The sequence below is a fragment of the Poromitra crassiceps genome, assembly GCF_964638095.1.
Source record: "Poromitra crassiceps genome assembly, chromosome: 5".
NCBI classification, from domain to species: domain Eukaryota; kingdom Metazoa; phylum Chordata; class Actinopteri; order Beryciformes; family Melamphaidae; genus Poromitra; species Poromitra crassiceps.
Genome location: NC_139642.1, coordinates 65,978,175 through 65,997,704, shown reverse-complemented (window position 1 = coordinate 65,997,704; position 19,530 = coordinate 65,978,175). Strand labels below are relative to the sequence as shown.

The following is a 19,530-nucleotide window of genomic DNA, read 5'->3' as shown; positions in this document are numbered from 1 at the left end:
ATATATGAAGATAATATCTCAGTTGCCTTGTCATCTCAGCTGATGTGTATGAATGTGTCGTCTGTGTAAAGCTGACAACCAGCCCCTGGACAACTTTCAGGAAGGTCATTGATGTAAAGGCTTAAGATCAACGGGCCCAGAAGTGAGCATTGAGGAATGCCCATTTTGTCAAGGGGCAGGCTTTTTAACTCATTGAGTGCCAATGACGTCTAAAGACGTCAATTCAAATAGTAACGTAGAGTGCCAATGACGTCTAAAGACGTCAATTGCGTTTTTTGACGGTGGGACGTGGATCAAAGCCTGATGCATCTCCTGTAAAAGTATGGGGGATTTTGAAGGTGTATAAACTATTTTATGGACCCATTAGGTGGCGACAGTGCTCTCCAGATTAGAGAAAGGTGAGGAAAAAAACAGAGAAGAAGCCGTGGGCAGTGGGCACACGGAAACCGATGCATGCTGTAACGTTAGCTGTGCCTGTGAACAGCAGGCAATCTGCTCCCACAATTGAGCCTTTCTGTCTGTTGCGATAGCCCCTCCACATGATTAGTTGCCAGAAAAGGAGCACCCGACACGAGCGTCTTTCTGAAAAGATAAATTATTCTCAGCTGGAAGTGCTGGGAGCCGGCGACAAAAACGGCGGAGTGCTGTGAAAATAGGCTGGGTGCAGCGAGCGCACTTTGAAACGTGCAGTGGAAAATTCAGAGCAGAGAGCCACCAGAGACACTCCCACGGAGGAGGAGTGTGCAGTTGAGGGGGGTGGGGCACGCAGGGCACCATACAACACCGACCCAGACAGCAGGCTCGATGGACGGACAGATTGGCAAACACAAGCTAGAATATCTGATGCCCACCAGCAGTAAATCAAGACCAGCAAGAAGGCCAGCGCTGCTGGTTGCAGCTAAAAAATATTATTTTACCATCAAAATTCCTTTGTTTTCGCTCTTTTATTGAAGGAAATTATTTTTGAGGTGTCACTACATCAGAAAATATTAGCTTCAGAGTCAGTGATGTGCTTGAAATGCTTCATTTCACAAAAGGCTCATTATCTCAGCTTCTAGTTTGAAACGTCTGTTTTTGGTGAAATCAACCTATCTTCTCCGGCTGATAACTAAAGAACGGAAAATGATATCAATAAACTTTTTTGCTGATGATACAAGAGAGTCTCATCGTTCTTTGGGCGTGTTCGGTGTTTACATAGTAATATCACACAATATTCTGTGGGTCTTGAGTTATCACTGAAAACGCTCTGACAGGGCTGGCACTGGGAGCATCCGTTTTCCAAAAGTGGCTGGCACTCAATGAGTTAAAATCGATCTTTCACATTGCTCTCTCGATTGTACTGTATGAAGTCAACCAACTAAAAGCTTACATGGAGAAATTAACTTTAGACAACTTAAGTAGAAGGATGTTGTCATCGTGACATCAAATGCCTTCTTCATAGTCTTGCAGTAGCCAGCCTTAGATAGATATCTATGACTATGTCTGATGCACAACTCTTGAAAAGTGCTTAAAGACCGCTTCCTAAGACCAGTGGACAGCTCTCTCTAAAATTGTACTTAAAACACTCAAAATAGAAACGGGCCTATAATTACTCTGATCCTTCTTACCGCCTTTTTTATATAAAGCCGTAACTCTCTAGCCTTTTTAAATTCCTGTGGGACGTTTGATTGTGAGATTGAAAGATTGATAATGTGTGTGACATATGATTGATAATGTGTGTGACATATGATTTATAATGTGTGTGACATACAGTATGATTTATAATGTGTGTGACATATGATTTATAATGTGATTTGATTTGATTTTTGCAGATTTTTATTTTTGGTCATCCAAACACTATGTACAATACCCTCTATTTCATATAATCAAAAACAATAGACATAACACATTTTACATAGATCTATAGTATATAGTCACATATAATCATAGTGTGTGACATATGATTTATAATGTGTGTGACATATGATTTATAATGTGTGTGACATATGATTGATAATGTGTGTGACACATATGATTTATAATGTGTGTGACATATGATTTATAATGTGTGTGACATATGATTTATAATGTGTGTGACATATGATTTATAATGTGTGTGACATATGATTTATAATGTGTGTGACATATGATTTATAAAGGAAAAAAACATCGCATGGATGCATAACTGGGACGTATCCTCAGTGATGTACCCTGGGGTCATAGGATGTTTCGGGTCTCGCAACATCATACACCCTCGCCCAGGTGACCCAGCCGGGGCTGGCCAAGCCCCAACTTATGTCCCAGTAGCTACCCACGGTCAGCCCTATAGGGAGGGTCGAAGGTGGTCATGTGGTCAGGGCCACTCAATCCGCTGCTCCGGAACTACTCTGCTGGGACCGGGGGAGGGGGAGGGTTCTGGTACGTAGAGGGACCGGGCTCTGTGGGTTGCCACCCGGCCGGGTTCCTCCCTCGTCTCACCAGGCCTACGACCTGTGCGCTGCACCAGACTTCCCCGCTCCAAACATCTCATTCCGAGGTGATGGTATCTTGGTGGATACCATGCAGTACCAGTACTTGGTGGCACTGCAGTCTCCACTTGCGGCTTGAATGGCCCTCCTAAAAGGCCTCTCGTGGGTTGTTGGGCTTCTTCCTCACGGAAGACGCAGGCTGGGGAGCTAACCCATACTGCTACCCGGGTGCCGTCCCTGTTCCGGCTGTCAACTGACTCTCCAGTAGTCACTAGTCTTTCCTGGTTGTCACATAGTCTATTCCTATGAGTCACTGGCTAGGCCAGGCATAATGTGTGTGACATATGATTTATAATGTGTGTGACATATGATGTGACATGATTTATAATGTGTGTGACATATGATTTATAATGTGTGTGACATAAGGGGCAATGACCTCTACGGCATCTCTCAGGAACTTGGCTGGGATGGCATCCGAGCCAGAGGCTTTGTTGGGATCCAGACCACCGAGCAATTTGGTGATTGTAGTGATTGATACTTGGGAAAGAGAGAATTAATCCTCTTATAGCGGAGTGGCCTGAGGGACCTTAGCTGGGAGGCAACCAGTGGCAACCGAATAGGGGCTTGATCTGTTACTGCAACCAAACAATGTTCCAGAAGCATAGGCCTATCGGTAGTAATGTTAGGCATATTTGCGAGTGTTACATTATCCACACAAGACGGTATTGGATGAATAAGCAGGGCTTTTAGCTGGCAAATCGATTAGCTATGTTATCTAGAAACTAATAGCATTAGCGTTATCTAATCTGGCTAGCGTTATCTAATGTGGCTAGCGTTAGCCAACCAAAGCCACAATATCACAAGTCAATATATTTGTAAGTCATTTTGTGCATCAGTTTTTGCTCCAACCAGACGTTTATTTTGGTAACAACACAGAGGTATCAGGTCTTCTGCCGTAAGTTTCATGGTAAACAGCAGCTAACATAACAAGCTACAAGCTAATGTTAGCTAATACAACAAGCTAATAAACGGACCCTCCATGAACCAACAACACAGCCCCGACTCTAATGTTAGCCTCAAGCAGAGAAAAGTTCAACTTTTGGAGAGGCACGCTGCTTATCGGAAGGGCATTGGACAGGATTTCTGAAGCACTCTGACCTAAACAAAATGCTTCCTGTCGACACAGCCCCTTAAGGGTTTCTTTGATATAGATCAGAAACCCCTCCCCCCCTCCCCTGACATGATCTGTCCCTTGTAGCAAACATAGACAGGGATATTTACCATGCTTGTTGGAATATTCCAATGAAGCCAAGTTTCGCTCAGACAAATGAAGTCTAAATTTGACTCTGTCAGTAATGTGTGAATCTGATCTCCTTTTGCAACGATGCTTCTTAAATGTCCACCTAAAATCCCCCTTTTTATCCCACATCACTTTGACATGGTTTAATGTCTGGGGAAAAAGGGATTGTCAGTGGGCTTAGCTCCCAGCTTACCTCGTCGTGGCTTGGTTGGACCTCCTGGTTGGCCGGGCCCATGCAGCTCCTGTATGCCTGGCTCTGCTCAGCCACCTGCTTATCAGATTTAGCTGTTCACCCAATGTCTAAGAATGGTTACAATGCTAATACACACCTTGTCTATGATGCTCCCATCAACAAAGATGACACTGGAACCACAAAGCTCCTTCACGTTTGGCTTCACCTGAACACGACCTGAGATGATCCGACTGGGCAACTCATCATTCACTACTGGGATCTGTGCAAAAAAACTGCAAAGAGGACAGTATGGATGTCAGCAACACCATCTTTTACTTTTAACAAAGTAAAAGATGCAGGACTGATATGTCAGGGGGAAAACATCTTCCTTTATATATATGTTTTACCCATGTTTTGGTTTCAGGCCGTACAGTCTGTGGTCAAGTGCTTGGTTGATGTTCTTCTCCTTCCTCCTGGCATTCCATGAGGGGCGGAGCCTCTGTAGGATCATATCCAATCGGGAAGTCCCAAACAGGTCACTTGGGAGCCCACCCTGTCCTACACGGCTAATGAGCCACGCCCCACTCCTGGTACTGAGGTACACCTGCAGGTCACATCAGCACAGAGAGGGTGAAGACCCATTACCCTCAGAATCGTCTAAAGGCAGAAATTCAAGAGAGCAGTCCTTTGATTTGAAATAAAGGCAACAGCTCAGAAAAGTTTAATTAATTAATTTCTGTACCTTATCTGCAACTCTACTGATATCCGCAGCAATATCACCTCCAGAATTCCCAATCCCAATCACCACGACTCTTTTCCCCTGCAGACCCTCAGCGTTGCGATATTCCCAGCTATGGAAATACCTGCCTTCAAAGCTCTCAATACCTGAAACAGAATCAAAAACAATATAGCGGCAAGCGGCCATAACAGGGGTTCAAGCCTTTTCTGAATGGAACTGATGTCGCAAAAAAAGTGTCCGTTCTGAGGACAGGGTCCAAATATATAGCTCAATATATTGTGACATTTTGTGATCATTGAACCAACGGGGGTGGAGTTATGGTCATCAGTGTTAGGCCACGCCCAGTCTTGGTATCTGCGGCATCCCCTGTTGGTTAAAACGCAGATGGCATGTCAGAAATGCCATTCCAGATGAGGCTGAGAATTTGGACCGATTATGAGAATGGACTTGATTTACCGAAACATTAGAGAAACAGCATTTCTGTGGATAACAATAATGTATTGTCAGACATGAGACTGTTGGTGTCCAGATCTTCAGCTTCAGAGTTGTGTAGCAGCAGCCAAAGCATCTACCCCCCACACATTAAATAACATATTCAGAGTTCATTTGCAAAAACAGGTAAACGCCTTTCTTAAAACAACAACATCTGTTTGATACTCCCTGGAGTGCACATAGAAAACATTATTGAGGTGACTTATGTGAAAATTATCAGATGAATATGTTTTAGTTATGATTGATAATAAAAAATTCCCAAAAATAAATAAATTACAGTATAAATACATCAATATATAAAATAAAATGATAAAAAAAATCCAAATGGAGATTGGAGTTTTTGCAAATTAACTCTTCAACATGTATTCCTGGTACCTGGGAAGTCTTTGAGTGGCAGATGAGGCTGGGTGAAGTGTCCGGAACAAACCATCACTGCATCAAAAACACCAGTCTCCCTCTGGCTCTCTCTGTCCTCTGTCTCTACCTCCCACTGGCCCGTCAAGGAGAAGTCTGGGCTCTGCCTCACACTGACCACAGTTGTCTACAAACACAGACAGACAGACAGACAGACAGACAGACAGACAGACAGACAGACAGACAGACAGACAGACAGACAGACAGACAGACAGACACACACACACACACACACACAGTTGTATATCTAGCATTAGTACCTCAGGGATCCATTCTCGGCCCATTATTATTCTCCATCTTTATAGAGGAGGTTGTGGAACAATGTGAGAACATGTTTCTGTACGCAGACGATTCCACCATCTTCTCACCCATAACACATCAAATGGGCCTGAGGTGGCAGTCAGCCTACAAAGACCTGGACAACATCAGAAAGTGGGCTGATGTCTGGAAGGTCACCTTTGAGCCCAGCAACAGCAAGAGCAGCACCTCACCTGGAAGTGTATGTGCTGCAGCAGTTTGAAGGCCTGGGCATAGAGGCGCAGGTAGAGCAGCACCTCAGAGTGGTGCATGTTGTTGGGGAGCTCAGCTGGAGGGGGGAAGTCGCTGAATGCCATCATCTCTTTGGAACTGTTGATGACCACAGAGTGATAGACGTTGGCCCTTCCAGGCTCTGGCTCCTCCTACAGAAAGACAATGTGAGAAAGAGACAAGAGACACAGATAAAGTGTCTTTTTCTTTTCTTTTCTGCTTTTCCTAAAATTACAGTTTTCCAAATAAATCACATCTCTACCGCCTTTTGAGTTCTTATAATTTAGCATAAATAACCTATTCACCTAATTTCGTTGAATGATCTATTTACATGACCTGCCAGATTCATGCCTTTAAATTATGGGAATATTCACCCACATTTAGTGCAGTGGAGAGTGCCTTGGGCCGATTTCCGATACTATCGGATATCGCGATACTTGCCACAATATTTTTCACAATGTCGACTGTCCTATAAAGCAAATACGCACATGCAGCTCTCTCTCTCTCTCTCTCTCTCTCTCTCTGTATTCTGGGAATGACAACTAAACATGTGAACCTGTGATATGAAATGCAGTAAGGATTAGGGAATGGGTTCTTGCTTTTGTGCAAAGAGAAGAAAAATAGAAAAAGTCATTGTAAAGCCATTGAATTTGAAATAATTGTCTACAGTATATGAACCGTGTAATAACCCTGGGCTGATCGAACAGCCTCCACTAGGCTGCAAAACAGAGTTCAACTCAAAACGTTCAATCAATAAATTGAAAACTTCTGGCTAACCCCAAGGAGATATTAAAGTTTAGTGAAATCTACTCATCTAAGTGCGATGCCTCTCAATCCGATTTGAAGACTTTTTTGAGCCTCTTGAAACAGCCAAACTTAGTGACGCTGCCAGAGACGACTTGGATTCTGATTTCACATTGGAAGAAATCACTTCTGCCATTAAATCATTCCCATCAGGCAAAGCAGCTGGGCCGGACAGATTCTGTCCTGAATTTTATAGGAAATTATGCGACATTCTAGCCCCACTCCTCCTCAGAATGACAGCTAGCTCTAAGAAGCTAGCTGTCATTAGTGTCATACAGTATCTTACCTAAAACACTGTATGAAGCTAACATCACTGATGTCATCAGAAATAATTGATGATGTCATCAGTGATGTCACTCGAGCAAGTGTGATTGAAGGGCTGATTGTACACAATTGCCCAACTGTGATGTCACGGGCACTCACTAAAGTCTCCACCCTAGAAATCGAGCGCGTAGCGTCCAAGATTTCTACTTACTCAAATTTCAACAGGGTTCAAAATATTAAACTGAGGGTGCAACACATGCTCTTGCAGCCCTGCAGAACCAGGCCTGGCTTGAACATACAAGACTACACATTTCAGACCCACCTTCTCACATTGAATGCATTATATTCCCTTCACAGCTGTGTCCCTCACCTTAAATCTCCATAAACCCCCAATGTCATGGCTGCTCTCAAAACAGGTGGGCTCCAGACCTTCATCCAAACAGGCTTTAATGCTGGTCAGACCAGAAGGCCCTGCACCGATCACTGCAACCCTGTGAACCATGCTCTAGGTGAAGCAGAGAAAGAAAGAAAGAAAGAAAGAAAGAAAGAAAGAAAGAAAGAAAGAAAGAAAGAAAGAGAGAAAGAAAGAAAGAGAGAAAGAAAGAAAGAAAGAAAGAAGTTATTCTAATGACAAGTTTTGGTCTATGTATATAATTTATACATATAGAGGAGGGATAAGAGCTAACATACTTGGGGTGGAACTGGGGTAAGAAGAAATATAATAAAGGTTTCATAAATCTGAGCGTGTTTTGATGAGTCTCTGCCTGGAGTCTCCATGGTAATTTAGTCAAGATTTGAAAAGTGTAAGTAGTTAGTGGTTTTTAATCTGGACCTGGTCTGTTAGTGGTTTTTAATCTGGACCTGGTCTGGATGGTCAAAAAGCAATGAAGTCTCAATTCAAAGGGCAGTGGTGGCCTAAATGTTAGAGAAGCGAGCTTGTGACCGGAAGGTCGTCGGTTAAATCCCCAGGACCGGCAGGATAAATCTGTGTGGGGAAAGTGAAAAAGCAGAGCTTGCCCCTCCCTCAGTAATTACACCACTGAGGTGCCCTTGAGCAAGGCCCTCAACCCCAACCGCACCAGTGGAGCTGCTCAGTGACCAGCAGATCAGACTGTGGTTGTACTGGTCAGCTTCCAGGTGTGAACGTGTGTGTGAATGTGAGTAAGTAGGCCTAAGTAAATAAGTACTTAAGTAAGATACAATACAATGAGAACAATTACAAACAGACAGTATACAAGGTAAATAAGGTAAAGACAGACATAAGATACCTCATAACAGCACCAAGATAAACAGATCATATAACCAAGGTGTAACCAAGCATATACCGCAAGAGTAACACGCAAAATTAAAAGCTCCCAACTGGGCCCAGTGTGAACAAGAGAGCATTGCTCTCTGTCAGTACGTTTACATGCACAGTTAAGTCGAGCTTTGGTTATAGCTTGATTAGGCTATTTGCTTGGACTACTGTCCTTGTCCCAGTATACAAGACTCCCCATATGAATAAAGGTTAGGGGGGTAATCTGTTTTCACAAAACTGGAGTCTGTGGAGAGAGTGGAGACCAGGAGTGCGGTGCCCTCAACACCAACAAATATGTTTATGTGTTGTTGGCTGAGTTGTGAATGAATCTTTCTTCCCAGAACCCCATCACTAAACATGCATATGACGGCTGTTTAGTGATGGGGGTTCTGGGAAAAAAAGATTCACACATTCACAACTCAGCCAACAACACATTCCTTTCAAAAACCACGTTATGGAAACGTTACATAGACGACATTCTGTCTGTCTGTGCTAATATGAGTCAAGTATAATGACCAACTGTCACACTTGTTTTAACGACCACGGAGGACGTTATGTTCATAACAGCAATGCTATGCACTGACCGCACACAATGCACAGGCGTGACCCATCACACTTATTTAACCACCGCGAGGATGTTATTACGTTCATATTAACAATAACAACAATAACAACATAACATTCATAACAACACAACTGACTGCACACAATGATTTATGCACAGGCGTGACTAATGATCACACTTGTTTAACCACCGCGAGGACGTTATTCATAAGAGCGATTATCAACATTATCAACATTATCATCATCACATCATTATCACAGCTAATGCAACACAACATAATACAAGTAGGCTGACTAGCTCTGATAGATCACCATTATGTTTTAGTTATACAAGTCTTATCATGACTACAGTATAGTGCCAAGTAGTGACCTCACTTTAAATGCACTTCAAGGGTTTCCAGTTGACAACGCCACCTTGTGACCACACTTTAAAATACACCTTAAAGTCGAACTGAACCCAAAAATGACTTTTCTTTTCTTTTAGTTCAAATACCTGGGCATGCAGTGCACCTATTTAATAATGTATGCGAAAAAATCACAAAAATGTAATTTCTTTAGTTTTTCACACTTTTTCACATCAAAAGTTCATTTTTCAAGATTTCATTGATAACAGTAATGTACAGTTTGCTGACCTCACCTAGTACTATCAAATTTCTACCCCATTTCAACCAATCACATCACAACATGCATCTGTCAATCAAATCTTCATTTCAGGATAATTTTCTCTTTCAAATGAAGTAGAAAATGGCGTCTAGTGCCTGTCATCTGGCAGAATTTATTTCCTATCCCATAAACTAACTACTAACTTGGCCAATTGTTAGAAACATGAACAAAAAACAAAAACTATAATCTCAAAGAATGCAAAGAAATGTAACTGGCTCGTTAAAACGTGCAATCCAGGGATATCGTATTTACAGAAATAGCGTAAAAGGCGCGCGCTTGAGAGCGTGGTTGTCAGGGGTCTGCCCTCGGAGATTTCAGGCGGGTGGGCAGCACCCATGCATCAGATTGTCCGCTCGGTCCGCACGAAGCAGCTGGCTGCCTGGTACTCCGCGAATCCCACTCACGTAGCACGACAACACGCTGAATCCCACCAATGCCAAAGCCAGTCGACAGAATTGTCAAATCAAATCATCGACATGATACTATGACCCGCCTCTCAACTTGTCATCTCAGACAAATTATGTTTTCAGTCTGAAACGGACTGCGACGCACGTGACGAACGGGTTCAGTTCGACTTTAAGGTTTTCTACTGGTACGCCACCTTGTCACCAGTAACCACACTTTGAATACACTCAAGATGTTCTGTGACAACGCCAGCTTCTGTTTAATGAGCGGAAGGAGCTAAACCCAATGACAAAAATGAATGAATCAACTTGGTCCAAGTAATCAGCAGAAGAGGCATCACGACTCATGTACAAAATAATCTGTGTTTTTTAGAAAAGGTTAAAGGTTCCATTCCGTTTAATTTCCATTTACTTCTAAATGCATTTATGCTGTTGTCATCCCTCCCTGTAATGAGTGTTCAGAACCTCAGAACTGCCAGAGTTGGATTTGTCCCTATCCAGCTCTCTCCTGCTGTCTCCTTCAAGCCACGCCCCCTTACACTCTGTTCTCCCAGACGGTTTCACGTTACATCACGCGGCTCCTTAAGCATACTGCGCGCGGTCTCTCTCACACAACCTACCTGCGCCATTTTGTCTATTCTTTGCCATAGCAAGCTGTTTCAGCGCGAGATTCATCATGACCTGTTGGTCTGTGCTAACCATTTCAGCCCAGAATGTTTCAACAATCTGGGGCAGTACAATCAAGGTTTAGCCACAAAATTAACACTTCTAGCTGGAGCGACGCCAACTGTACGTGATCCAGCAACTGCGGAGGTGCATTCGGTAAGTCTAGGCATTTTGAGATGTCCTGTTTAGCGTAGCAACCGTTAAGTTAGCGATAGCTCGTTGCTAACGTTAGTTGTGGACACAACCTAGCGTGCTGGTCCACGGACGCTAATCTGATTGGGAACTGTTAGTTCTGAATATATTATAGAAACAGACCATTCCTGGGAAGCGACGAGATGAGGAAGTGAGAACTCCGTCAGAACGAACGGGGTTGCTATATTTTCGATGCTGAGGAAGGCTCCACGCCGAAACGTTCATTGTCATTGTCAACTTGCTTGAAGGTAAATAAAACAACCCAAAAGGATTTATTTTGAGTGCTGGTTTTTTGCCCCTCTCTTATTATTTTTTGCGCCGTGCACCGTAACTTTTTGAAACTTTGGAGAGTGCTCACCAGTCGTGACTTCTAGTCACTGACTATTTGGACAATTGCTATATTTTCGACAAATTAATCCAGAATCATGTTTTATGGACCAGAGACACACGTTTTTAAGAGGTTACAGCTGCACGAATTGGGACCTTTAATTAATTAAAAGCACCATAGCACACGGCCATCGTGTTTGGCCGACCACCTCGTACCGTCTCCGCCCTGCAACCCTCAGAGAGGCCATTTACACCTGGCGTTAACATGCGTTTTCTGCCATCAGATTGTATTTTATCACTTCAGCCCGATTCCATTTACACCTGGCGTTAACATGCATTTTCTGCAATCTGATTGCAATCAGATTGCAGAAATGGGTGTCCTCTCAATCCGCATAAAGTTGCTGTATCCAGATTGAGAGGACACATTGCATTTACACTTGTGTTCAATGTGTACACAATGCATCCCTGAGCACCTCCGGAGGTGGTTTGGCCGATCAGATTGCAATCCTTCTTCAATGTGTTTTGGGGGTGTTTACACCTGTACTTTCAAGTGATAAAACACAATCTGATTGCAATCTGATCACAGAAAACGCATGTTAACGCCAGGTGTAAATGGCCTCAGAGTGCCTGAGTGCGCTCCCACGCCCTGCCGCAGCACACCAGCAGAGGGCACCTGATGAGAGAGAGCAAGCCAGCATGCAAGATCACTGTAAAAATGACCCGTAGTTCATAGTGGTACAAACCACTATGAACAAGCCAAACCATGTGCACACTTATACACTCTAGTTATAGTGCACACGCAGTGGCGGACTGCATAATCGGGCACGTCGGGCAAATGCCCGGTGGCCTGGCAAAAATTTTTTTTTTTTTTTTTTTTTTTTGCAGGCCAGGCCAGGCCACTCACTGAACAGCAGGCCAGGCGCCGCCTACTGGTTTACTAGTGGTTTTATTACTTTATTCAGGTTTAAAGTGGGTGCATCTCATTGTAAAATTGGCAAACAGCCCAAATCTGGCTTTAAACGACCCAAATCTGGCTTCAAACGGCCCAAATTGGGCTTCAAACGGCCCAAATTGAGCTTCAAACGCCCCAAATTTTTCGCCGCCGCCCTTCGGACGCCGGCACGCGCGTCGGCCCGTATTGGCCTGGCCTGCTTGGTATCTAATGCCCGGCCTGAATTATGATCCCAGTCCGCCCCTGTGCACACATATGTTTTATCACTATAATACAACCTGACGTGGAAGAATTAGAGCTCCCATCCACCAGCAGCCCACACCAGGAGCTGCGACAGAGGTGGAAACGGACACCCGACAACCCACCCAGGGGCAGCACGCGCTGGCCCGGTGTCATGCTGAGCTTTGCACCCCCGCCGAGAATTGCACCCCCACCATATTTTGGGACTGTTTTAACTTAAAAACAGGGATGCAAATCTCGGCAGGTACAAACTGCCGAGATTTGCACCCCCCTCCATGAAGCCAGGAGAGATCCCCAGGTCTCGAGGTCCTCTGTACCCGGATTTTAAGCACCAAAGTCGGCTTCCATGAGCCAGAAGAGAGCCCCAAGCATGGAAGTCTTCTCCCCAGTGGATGTCTCACTGGTTGCGAAGTTGGTCACTGGAGCCAAAGCTTCCACCTGCTCTCTTGACCCTATGCCTACGGTGCTGGTCAAGGCCTGCCTTCCCACCCTCTGCCCCATCATAACAGACATCATCAACTCCTCTCTGTCATCTGGAACAGTTCCCTCCTGCTTTAAAACAGCCTCCATCACTCCCATCCTCAAAAAGCCTGGTCTGGACTCTGAGGAGCTGAGCAACTACCGGCCGATCTCCAACCTTCCTTTCCTGAGTAAAACCTTGGAAAGAGCAGTTGCCGCCCAGCTACATCACCATCTGTCCAACCATGAGCTCTATGAACCTTTCCAGTCAGCCTACCGAGCACACCACAGCACAGAGACCGCCCTCATTAAAATCACTAATGACCTCCTCCTCGCTGCAGACTCCGGACACATCAGTATTCTCATCCTCCTCGACCTCTCCGCGGCCTTTGATACAGTCCCACATGCAGAACTCCTAAAATGCCTCTCTGACAACCTTGGCATCACCGGTACAGCTCTGTCATGGTTCCAGTCATATCTCACAACCAGGTCTCAGTTTGTCAGCATCAGCGGCTCATCCTCCGCCCCGGCCCCAGTCAACCATGGTGTCCCTCAAGGCTCTGTACTTGGTCCCCTACTTTTCATCATCTACATGCTCCCCCTCGGTCAGATCATACGTCACTATGGTCTCAATTTCCACTGCTACGCTGACGACACCCAAATCTATCTCAGCACCTCACCATCCCCCCAGCTCCCCCCACAGTCTCTAGTCAACTGCCTCCACACCATTAAAACCTGGATGTCAACAAAACTACTCAAACTGAACACTAACAAGACTGAGCTCATGGTTGTGGCCCCCAAGGCACTGCTCCGGAAGATTGGAGATCTCCTCCTCCACGTGGACGGCTGCTCCATCTCTCCGTCTCCCGAAGTCCGTAACCTGGGTGTCATTTTTGATCCACTCTCTCATTCCAGTCACACATCAAATCTGTTACCAAGGCTGCCTTCTTCCACCTCAAAAACATTTCCCGTCTTCGGCCGTCACTCTCAGACTCTGTGGCTGAGACCCTCATCCATTCATTCATCACCTCCCGGTTAGACTATTGCAATGGAGTCCTGTTCGGGGCACCCAGCAAAGCCCTGGACAGGCTTCAGTATGTGCAGAACTCGGCTGCTAGGGTTCTCACCCACACCAAGCCCTGGCAGCACATCACCCCCACCCTCGTCCGCCTCCACTGGCTCCCAGTCAAGTTCCGCATCTCCTTCAAACTCCTCCTCCTCACATACAAGTCCCTCCATGCCCTCGCCCCCCAATATTTGTCTGACCTCCTCCACCAGTACACTCCATCCCGGGCCCTAAGATCTGCTGATGTGGGTCTCCTCTCCATCCCCCGCACCAGGTTGCGGACCTTCGGCGACAGAGCCTTTAGTGTGGCGTCTCCAACCCTCTGGAACTCTCTTCCCCCCGAGATCCGCAATGCTCCAACACTGGCCATTTTCAAAACAGCTCTCAAGACGCATCTTTTCAGCCAGGCTTCTCCCCATTAGTTAGATAGGTTTATTTATTTATTTTCCCTCTACCTACGGGTCCTCCCCCCCCTCCCTACTGCCCCTTTCCCCTACCCCCCATTCCTGACTTGTAAAGTGACCTTGGGTTTCTAGAAAGGCGCTATATAAATTTGATTTATTATTATTATTATTATTAAGTCACCTCCACGCAGATCTAATGCATCAAAGTCGGTCTCCATGAGTCAGGACAGACCCCCTGGCTTGGAGATCACGTCTACCCAGACAATTATATCATTTTTAAACAGTTAAGTTTCCATATGAATCATTACAATATGCTCCCGGAAGGTGGGGATGCAATTCTCGGCGGGGGTGCAAAACTCGGCATGACACTGGACCAGAGCCATATAGATAGAAGAGTCCCGACATCTCCATTCAATCCAATGGACCATTTTTTTTACTCTCAAGAGTTCCAGGAAGTAAGGTCCTGGATTAAGCAGCACTGTCGAGTTGCAGCAAAATAGACAGTTTGTGTTGTACTTTGAAAGGGTTTTTCATCCCTTGAATCAAATTGTACATTATCAGCTTTATTTTAGCATGCAAAAGTAGCGCGAGACCCATTCCTGGCTGTTCATTGGCAAATGAGTCTCGCATTTTGGTCCTCCGCTGATGCCACTCTCTCTCTAGAGGACACTAGCCCGGACCAACTGCGAGTCGGTGATGGATTAAAGAGGAACACACATTGACGAAACATTAGTGACACTCCAACACACAACACCAACCCTCCTGTATGATAGTCTTGTGTGACACGATTTAGCGAAGTACAACACTGATAAGATTACAATACGCACAACCACCAGGATCAACGCTAGATTAACTCATTGAGTGCCAATGACGACAATCGTCGTCAATTGCTTTAGTAACGTAGAGTGCCAATGACGACAATTGTCGTCAATTGCGTTTTTTGACGGTGGGACGTGGATCAAAGCCTAATATATCTCCTGTAAAATTTTGGGGCATGTTGAATGTGTATAACCTATTTTACCGACCCATTAGGTGGCGACAGTGCTCTCCAGATTAGAGAAAGTTGAGTAAAAACAGCAGAAAAAGCCGTGATGAAACCATTCTCATGAGAATGGTTAGGATTTTCGCTGTCGCGCTGGGAGCCGGCGCACAACGGTGGGGGGCTCCGAAAATAGACTCTGGGTGCAGCACACTTTGAAACGCGCAGCAGAAAGCCCAGAAAGCCCAGAATCGGACGCAGCTTCATCCCAGCTCACAACCGAAACCCCAGAAACGAGCGAGCCCGATCCAGACTGCCCCGACGAGCGGCCGCCATCCAGGCAGCAGAGACTCGCCTGACACAAGCAGCACTCAGAGCGAGCAGAGCCACCAGAGACACACCCACGGAGGAGGAGTTTGCAGTAGAGGGGGGTGGGGGTGCTGTTATATTGAAGGAAATTACTGTTCAGATGTTTCAGGTCAGAAAATATTACCTTCAGAGTCAGTGATTTGCTTGAAATGCTATTTCACAAAAGGCTCAATATCTCAGCTTCTAGATGGAAACGGCTGTATTTGCTGTTTTTGACCTATCTTCTCCGGCTGATAACTAAAGAACGGAAAATGATATCAATAAACTTTTTTTTGCTGCTGATACAATAGAGTCTCATCGTTCTTTGTGCGTGTTCGGTGTTTACATAGTAATATCACACAATATTCTGTGGGCCTCGAGAAATCACTGAAAACGCTCTGAAACTCTGGCACTGGGAGCGTCCGTTCTCCAAAAGTGGCTGGCACTCAATGAGTTAAGTCCAACAAAAGGAAGCCCTATAGGAGACCGTGGCTGATCGCCCTGCACTCTGCTATTCGTCTGCCCGTCTGGATTGCTGAATGCCACAATTGTGCCAAATGAATAAGTCTCTCCTGATGATCTTCCTATAACTCAGTTACAGAACGCTGAGAGAGTTCCTTTCTAATTCAGTTAAAATAACAAGAGCAATGCTCAGTCTGGGTCCACTATCATTCGCCTGCAGAGGCGTCCTCGCCATGGCCTGTATGAGAGGGACAAATGGCCTAGCCTGCCAACCCAGCAGGTGAGCTTCCAATTTCCAATTGAACCAATTTGGCCTCCCCTGATTACCTCAGGACAACACACACACACACACACACACACACACACACACACACACACACACACACACACACACACACACACACACACATATATATATATATGTATGTGTGTATATTATATGTATATATATATATACACACACACACACACACACACACTGTATATACACATATACATACACATATACACACACATATACACACACACATATATATACATATATATATGTATATATATATATATACCCACACACCCACACACACAGATATACACACACACACACACACACACACACTAGGGCATTCACAGACTAGTCGACTAGTAAAACCACTAGTCGACACTGTGCTTAGTAGTCGACTAGTCGTTTTAGCAAAAAAAAAAAAAAAATATTTTAAGAAAGAACATGAGGTATTTACACGACATACATGGACTATCATATCGCATATCCCATATCCCCCACAAAGAACATCAAAACACAACAAAACAAAACAAGAAAACTGCATAAGATACACAATAATCCAAGAACAAACAAGACTATTGGACAAACAACCAAACAAAAACAATGCATTCAAAGTAAATACATAGATCTTGCCCTGTTGGCAGCTAGGAAATGCATAGCTTTAAATTGGAAAGCATCCAATCCCCCAGCTGTAGTTCACTGGTGGAATGAACTCTCAAGCTACCATACGTTGGATAACATTTACTACAAGAGCAAAGGCAGATTCTTAGACATCCCCAAAATATGGCAATCACATACAGAGTTTGACTTTAAGAACTTTTTACCCCAGTGTCATTAGGCTTATCAGGATAGGAGCTGAATGCATTGTTTTTGTTTGGTTGTTTGTCCAATAGTCTTGTTTGTTCTTGGATTATTGTGTATCTTATGCAGTTTTCTTGTTTTGTTTTGTTGTGTTTTGATGTTCTTTGTGGGGGATATGGGATATGATAGTCCATGTATGTCGTGTAAATACCTCATGTTCTTTCTTAAAGATAAAAGATAAAATGACGTAGGGTGGGCAGTACTATGACATCACAATATAGGATGGGCCTTATTAAAGCAACGGAAATAGCAACATCATATACAAGCAATAATAAATAGACAGTAATGGCTGCAGATAGATGCAGAAACAAGATATAGGCTATAGGCAACAGACTGTCCCTGATGTTTTGGTTCCTGGTGAAGGCTATCCTGGGGGGTGTGGTGAATGTTTCATGTACTTGTAGCACTCTCCAATGTTTTAACAGGCAGTGTTTAATTCTATTGGCTATAGGGGAGAGTACTGGAGGGTGGCTGTGACTCTGGGTGGGGTAGGGTCCTCTACAGTCTTGGGCTGTAACAGGATGTCCCTGTGTGAATGTAGGGCACGTTTGTACGCGTGGGAGATGGGTCAAAACTGCCCACCCTACGTCATCCCAACTGACTTGTGCCACGTATGCCTTATATACACAGGTGCGGCGGCCGACGCCCAGCTAACACTGCCTGAGGAAGACCTTCGTGGTTAAAACGCGTTGCGTTTTGTTTGCCCGTAGTAGATTGAAGATATATTCTGTTTTGTAACTGCTTGTACACAGATATATTACTTCTTATTAAATATTGCCTAAAAATTCCAAGTAGCTCCCCTTTTTTCACTTTGTATACTATTGCCTGTTGAGCTACTTTGGTACACACTTTTTGTGATCTCCTGTATAAATAAATGAAATGAAATTATTCCTTTGTGTTTTGCACGGGGATGTTCTTACACGAGCCCCGGGTCTTGCTCGTTCTTGGCTCTCTTACCTCTAGTCTGTCCACCTTTGTGGATTACTTTATCAGACCACTTTGTGGATGACTTTATCAGACCTTTAGCCGAGAACCTATATATTTTATGGAAGAGGTACTTAGATAGTGTGTTTTGTTGTTTAAAGGGTCCAAAACACAGCATAAGTCATTTTTACATAGCTCAACTCATGTTCTGAATTTCTGTCACTATGGATTAGCGATCATTAGAGAGAACAAGTACTTATACAGATCTACTCAGAAAACATATACCAGAAAAAATAGATATTTTGACAGGAATATGAGTGAAATGAAAAACACACTACAACAAAGAGGATATAGGCAATAATAACAACAAAACATTGCCATACTGTACTTGGATCTGACGGTCAACTGAAAGGGGAACTTTGGTATTTTCCAACCTGGACCCATTTTCCAAACTTTTTGTGTCAAGTAACTAATTGAGACAATTGTGTCAAAGTGTCAATGTACATTAAAACTAACTCAACTAAAACATCTTGCTTTTGCCTGACAGGCTCAGATTGTTATTCTAAGTGACTGACAAGAGCAAATGGTTTTCTGTACCTTTCTCTTGGTCTTGTTGTTGGTTGTCTCACTCAGAGAAGTCTGGAAGAGAAGAGGAGAAAAGTTGAATCTTTGAAGAGAACGGTGGAAACGTGAGTGACAGCTGGAGAGAAGAGTCCCGGGAGGAGTCTGTTGTGTTGGAGTACAGAATCAGTACCAGTACTTATCCATGAGGGCAACTGCCACTGTGGTTTGTCTAATTACCAACTGTGTGTGTGTGTGTGTGTGTGTCTGTGTGTGTGTGTGTGTGTGTGTCTGTGTCTGTGTGTGTGAGAGTGACATGTCTGACACATACCCAGAGGCGTCATGCCCATTGTAACTGAGGGGGCAACTTGTCGTTTTCTTCTATATTTTAGTGTTTTATCTGTGAAGCACTTTGGTCAGCTTTTGTCATTGTAAATGTGCTCTATAAATAAAGTTCACTTGACTTGACTTCATACCGTCCAGGTGGGAACTGCTGCAGGGAAGAGCGAGGCCAGCACTGATGACCAAGAAGCAGGGGCTTCGCCCATCACTGCCAGGTAGAACACGGCAGAGAAGAGGAGAACACCATTAATTCAAATTACATTTAATTTGTGCTATATGAAGTAAATGTTTCCCTATTTAAAATGGGTACTGATATAATGCTGCACTGGAGTCAGAAGAGGAGAGAGAGGAAGCCGCATACACACAACTTTCATGCCTG

General features: G+C 44.4%; 1 protein-coding gene across 1 annotated transcript in view; it reads right to left on the bottom strand.

The window, feature by feature from the left end:
• Positions 1-19,316, bottom strand: part of LOC310776708 (flavin-containing monooxygenase 5-like) — a gene marked incomplete at its 3' end in the record, with an annotated part of 48,809 nt that extends 29,493 nt beyond the window's left edge. The window contains exons 1-8 of the mRNA XM_083636864.1: positions 19,286-19,316; positions 18,846-18,887; positions 7,531-7,665; positions 6,056-6,244; positions 5,526-5,691; positions 4,662-4,804; positions 4,327-4,523; positions 4,077-4,212 (exon numbers count right to left, since the gene is read on the bottom strand). Of these exons, the coding sequence (XP_083492990.1) occupies positions 4,077-4,212; positions 4,327-4,523; positions 4,662-4,804; positions 5,526-5,691; positions 6,056-6,244; positions 7,531-7,662 (963 nt within the window). The 5' untranslated portion in view covers positions 7,663-7,665; positions 18,846-18,887; positions 19,286-19,316. The remainder of the gene's footprint in view (positions 1-4,076; positions 4,213-4,326; positions 4,524-4,661; positions 4,805-5,525; positions 5,692-6,055; positions 6,245-7,530; positions 7,666-18,845; positions 18,888-19,285) is intronic.
• Between the last annotated feature and the right edge of the window lie 214 nt (positions 19,317-19,530).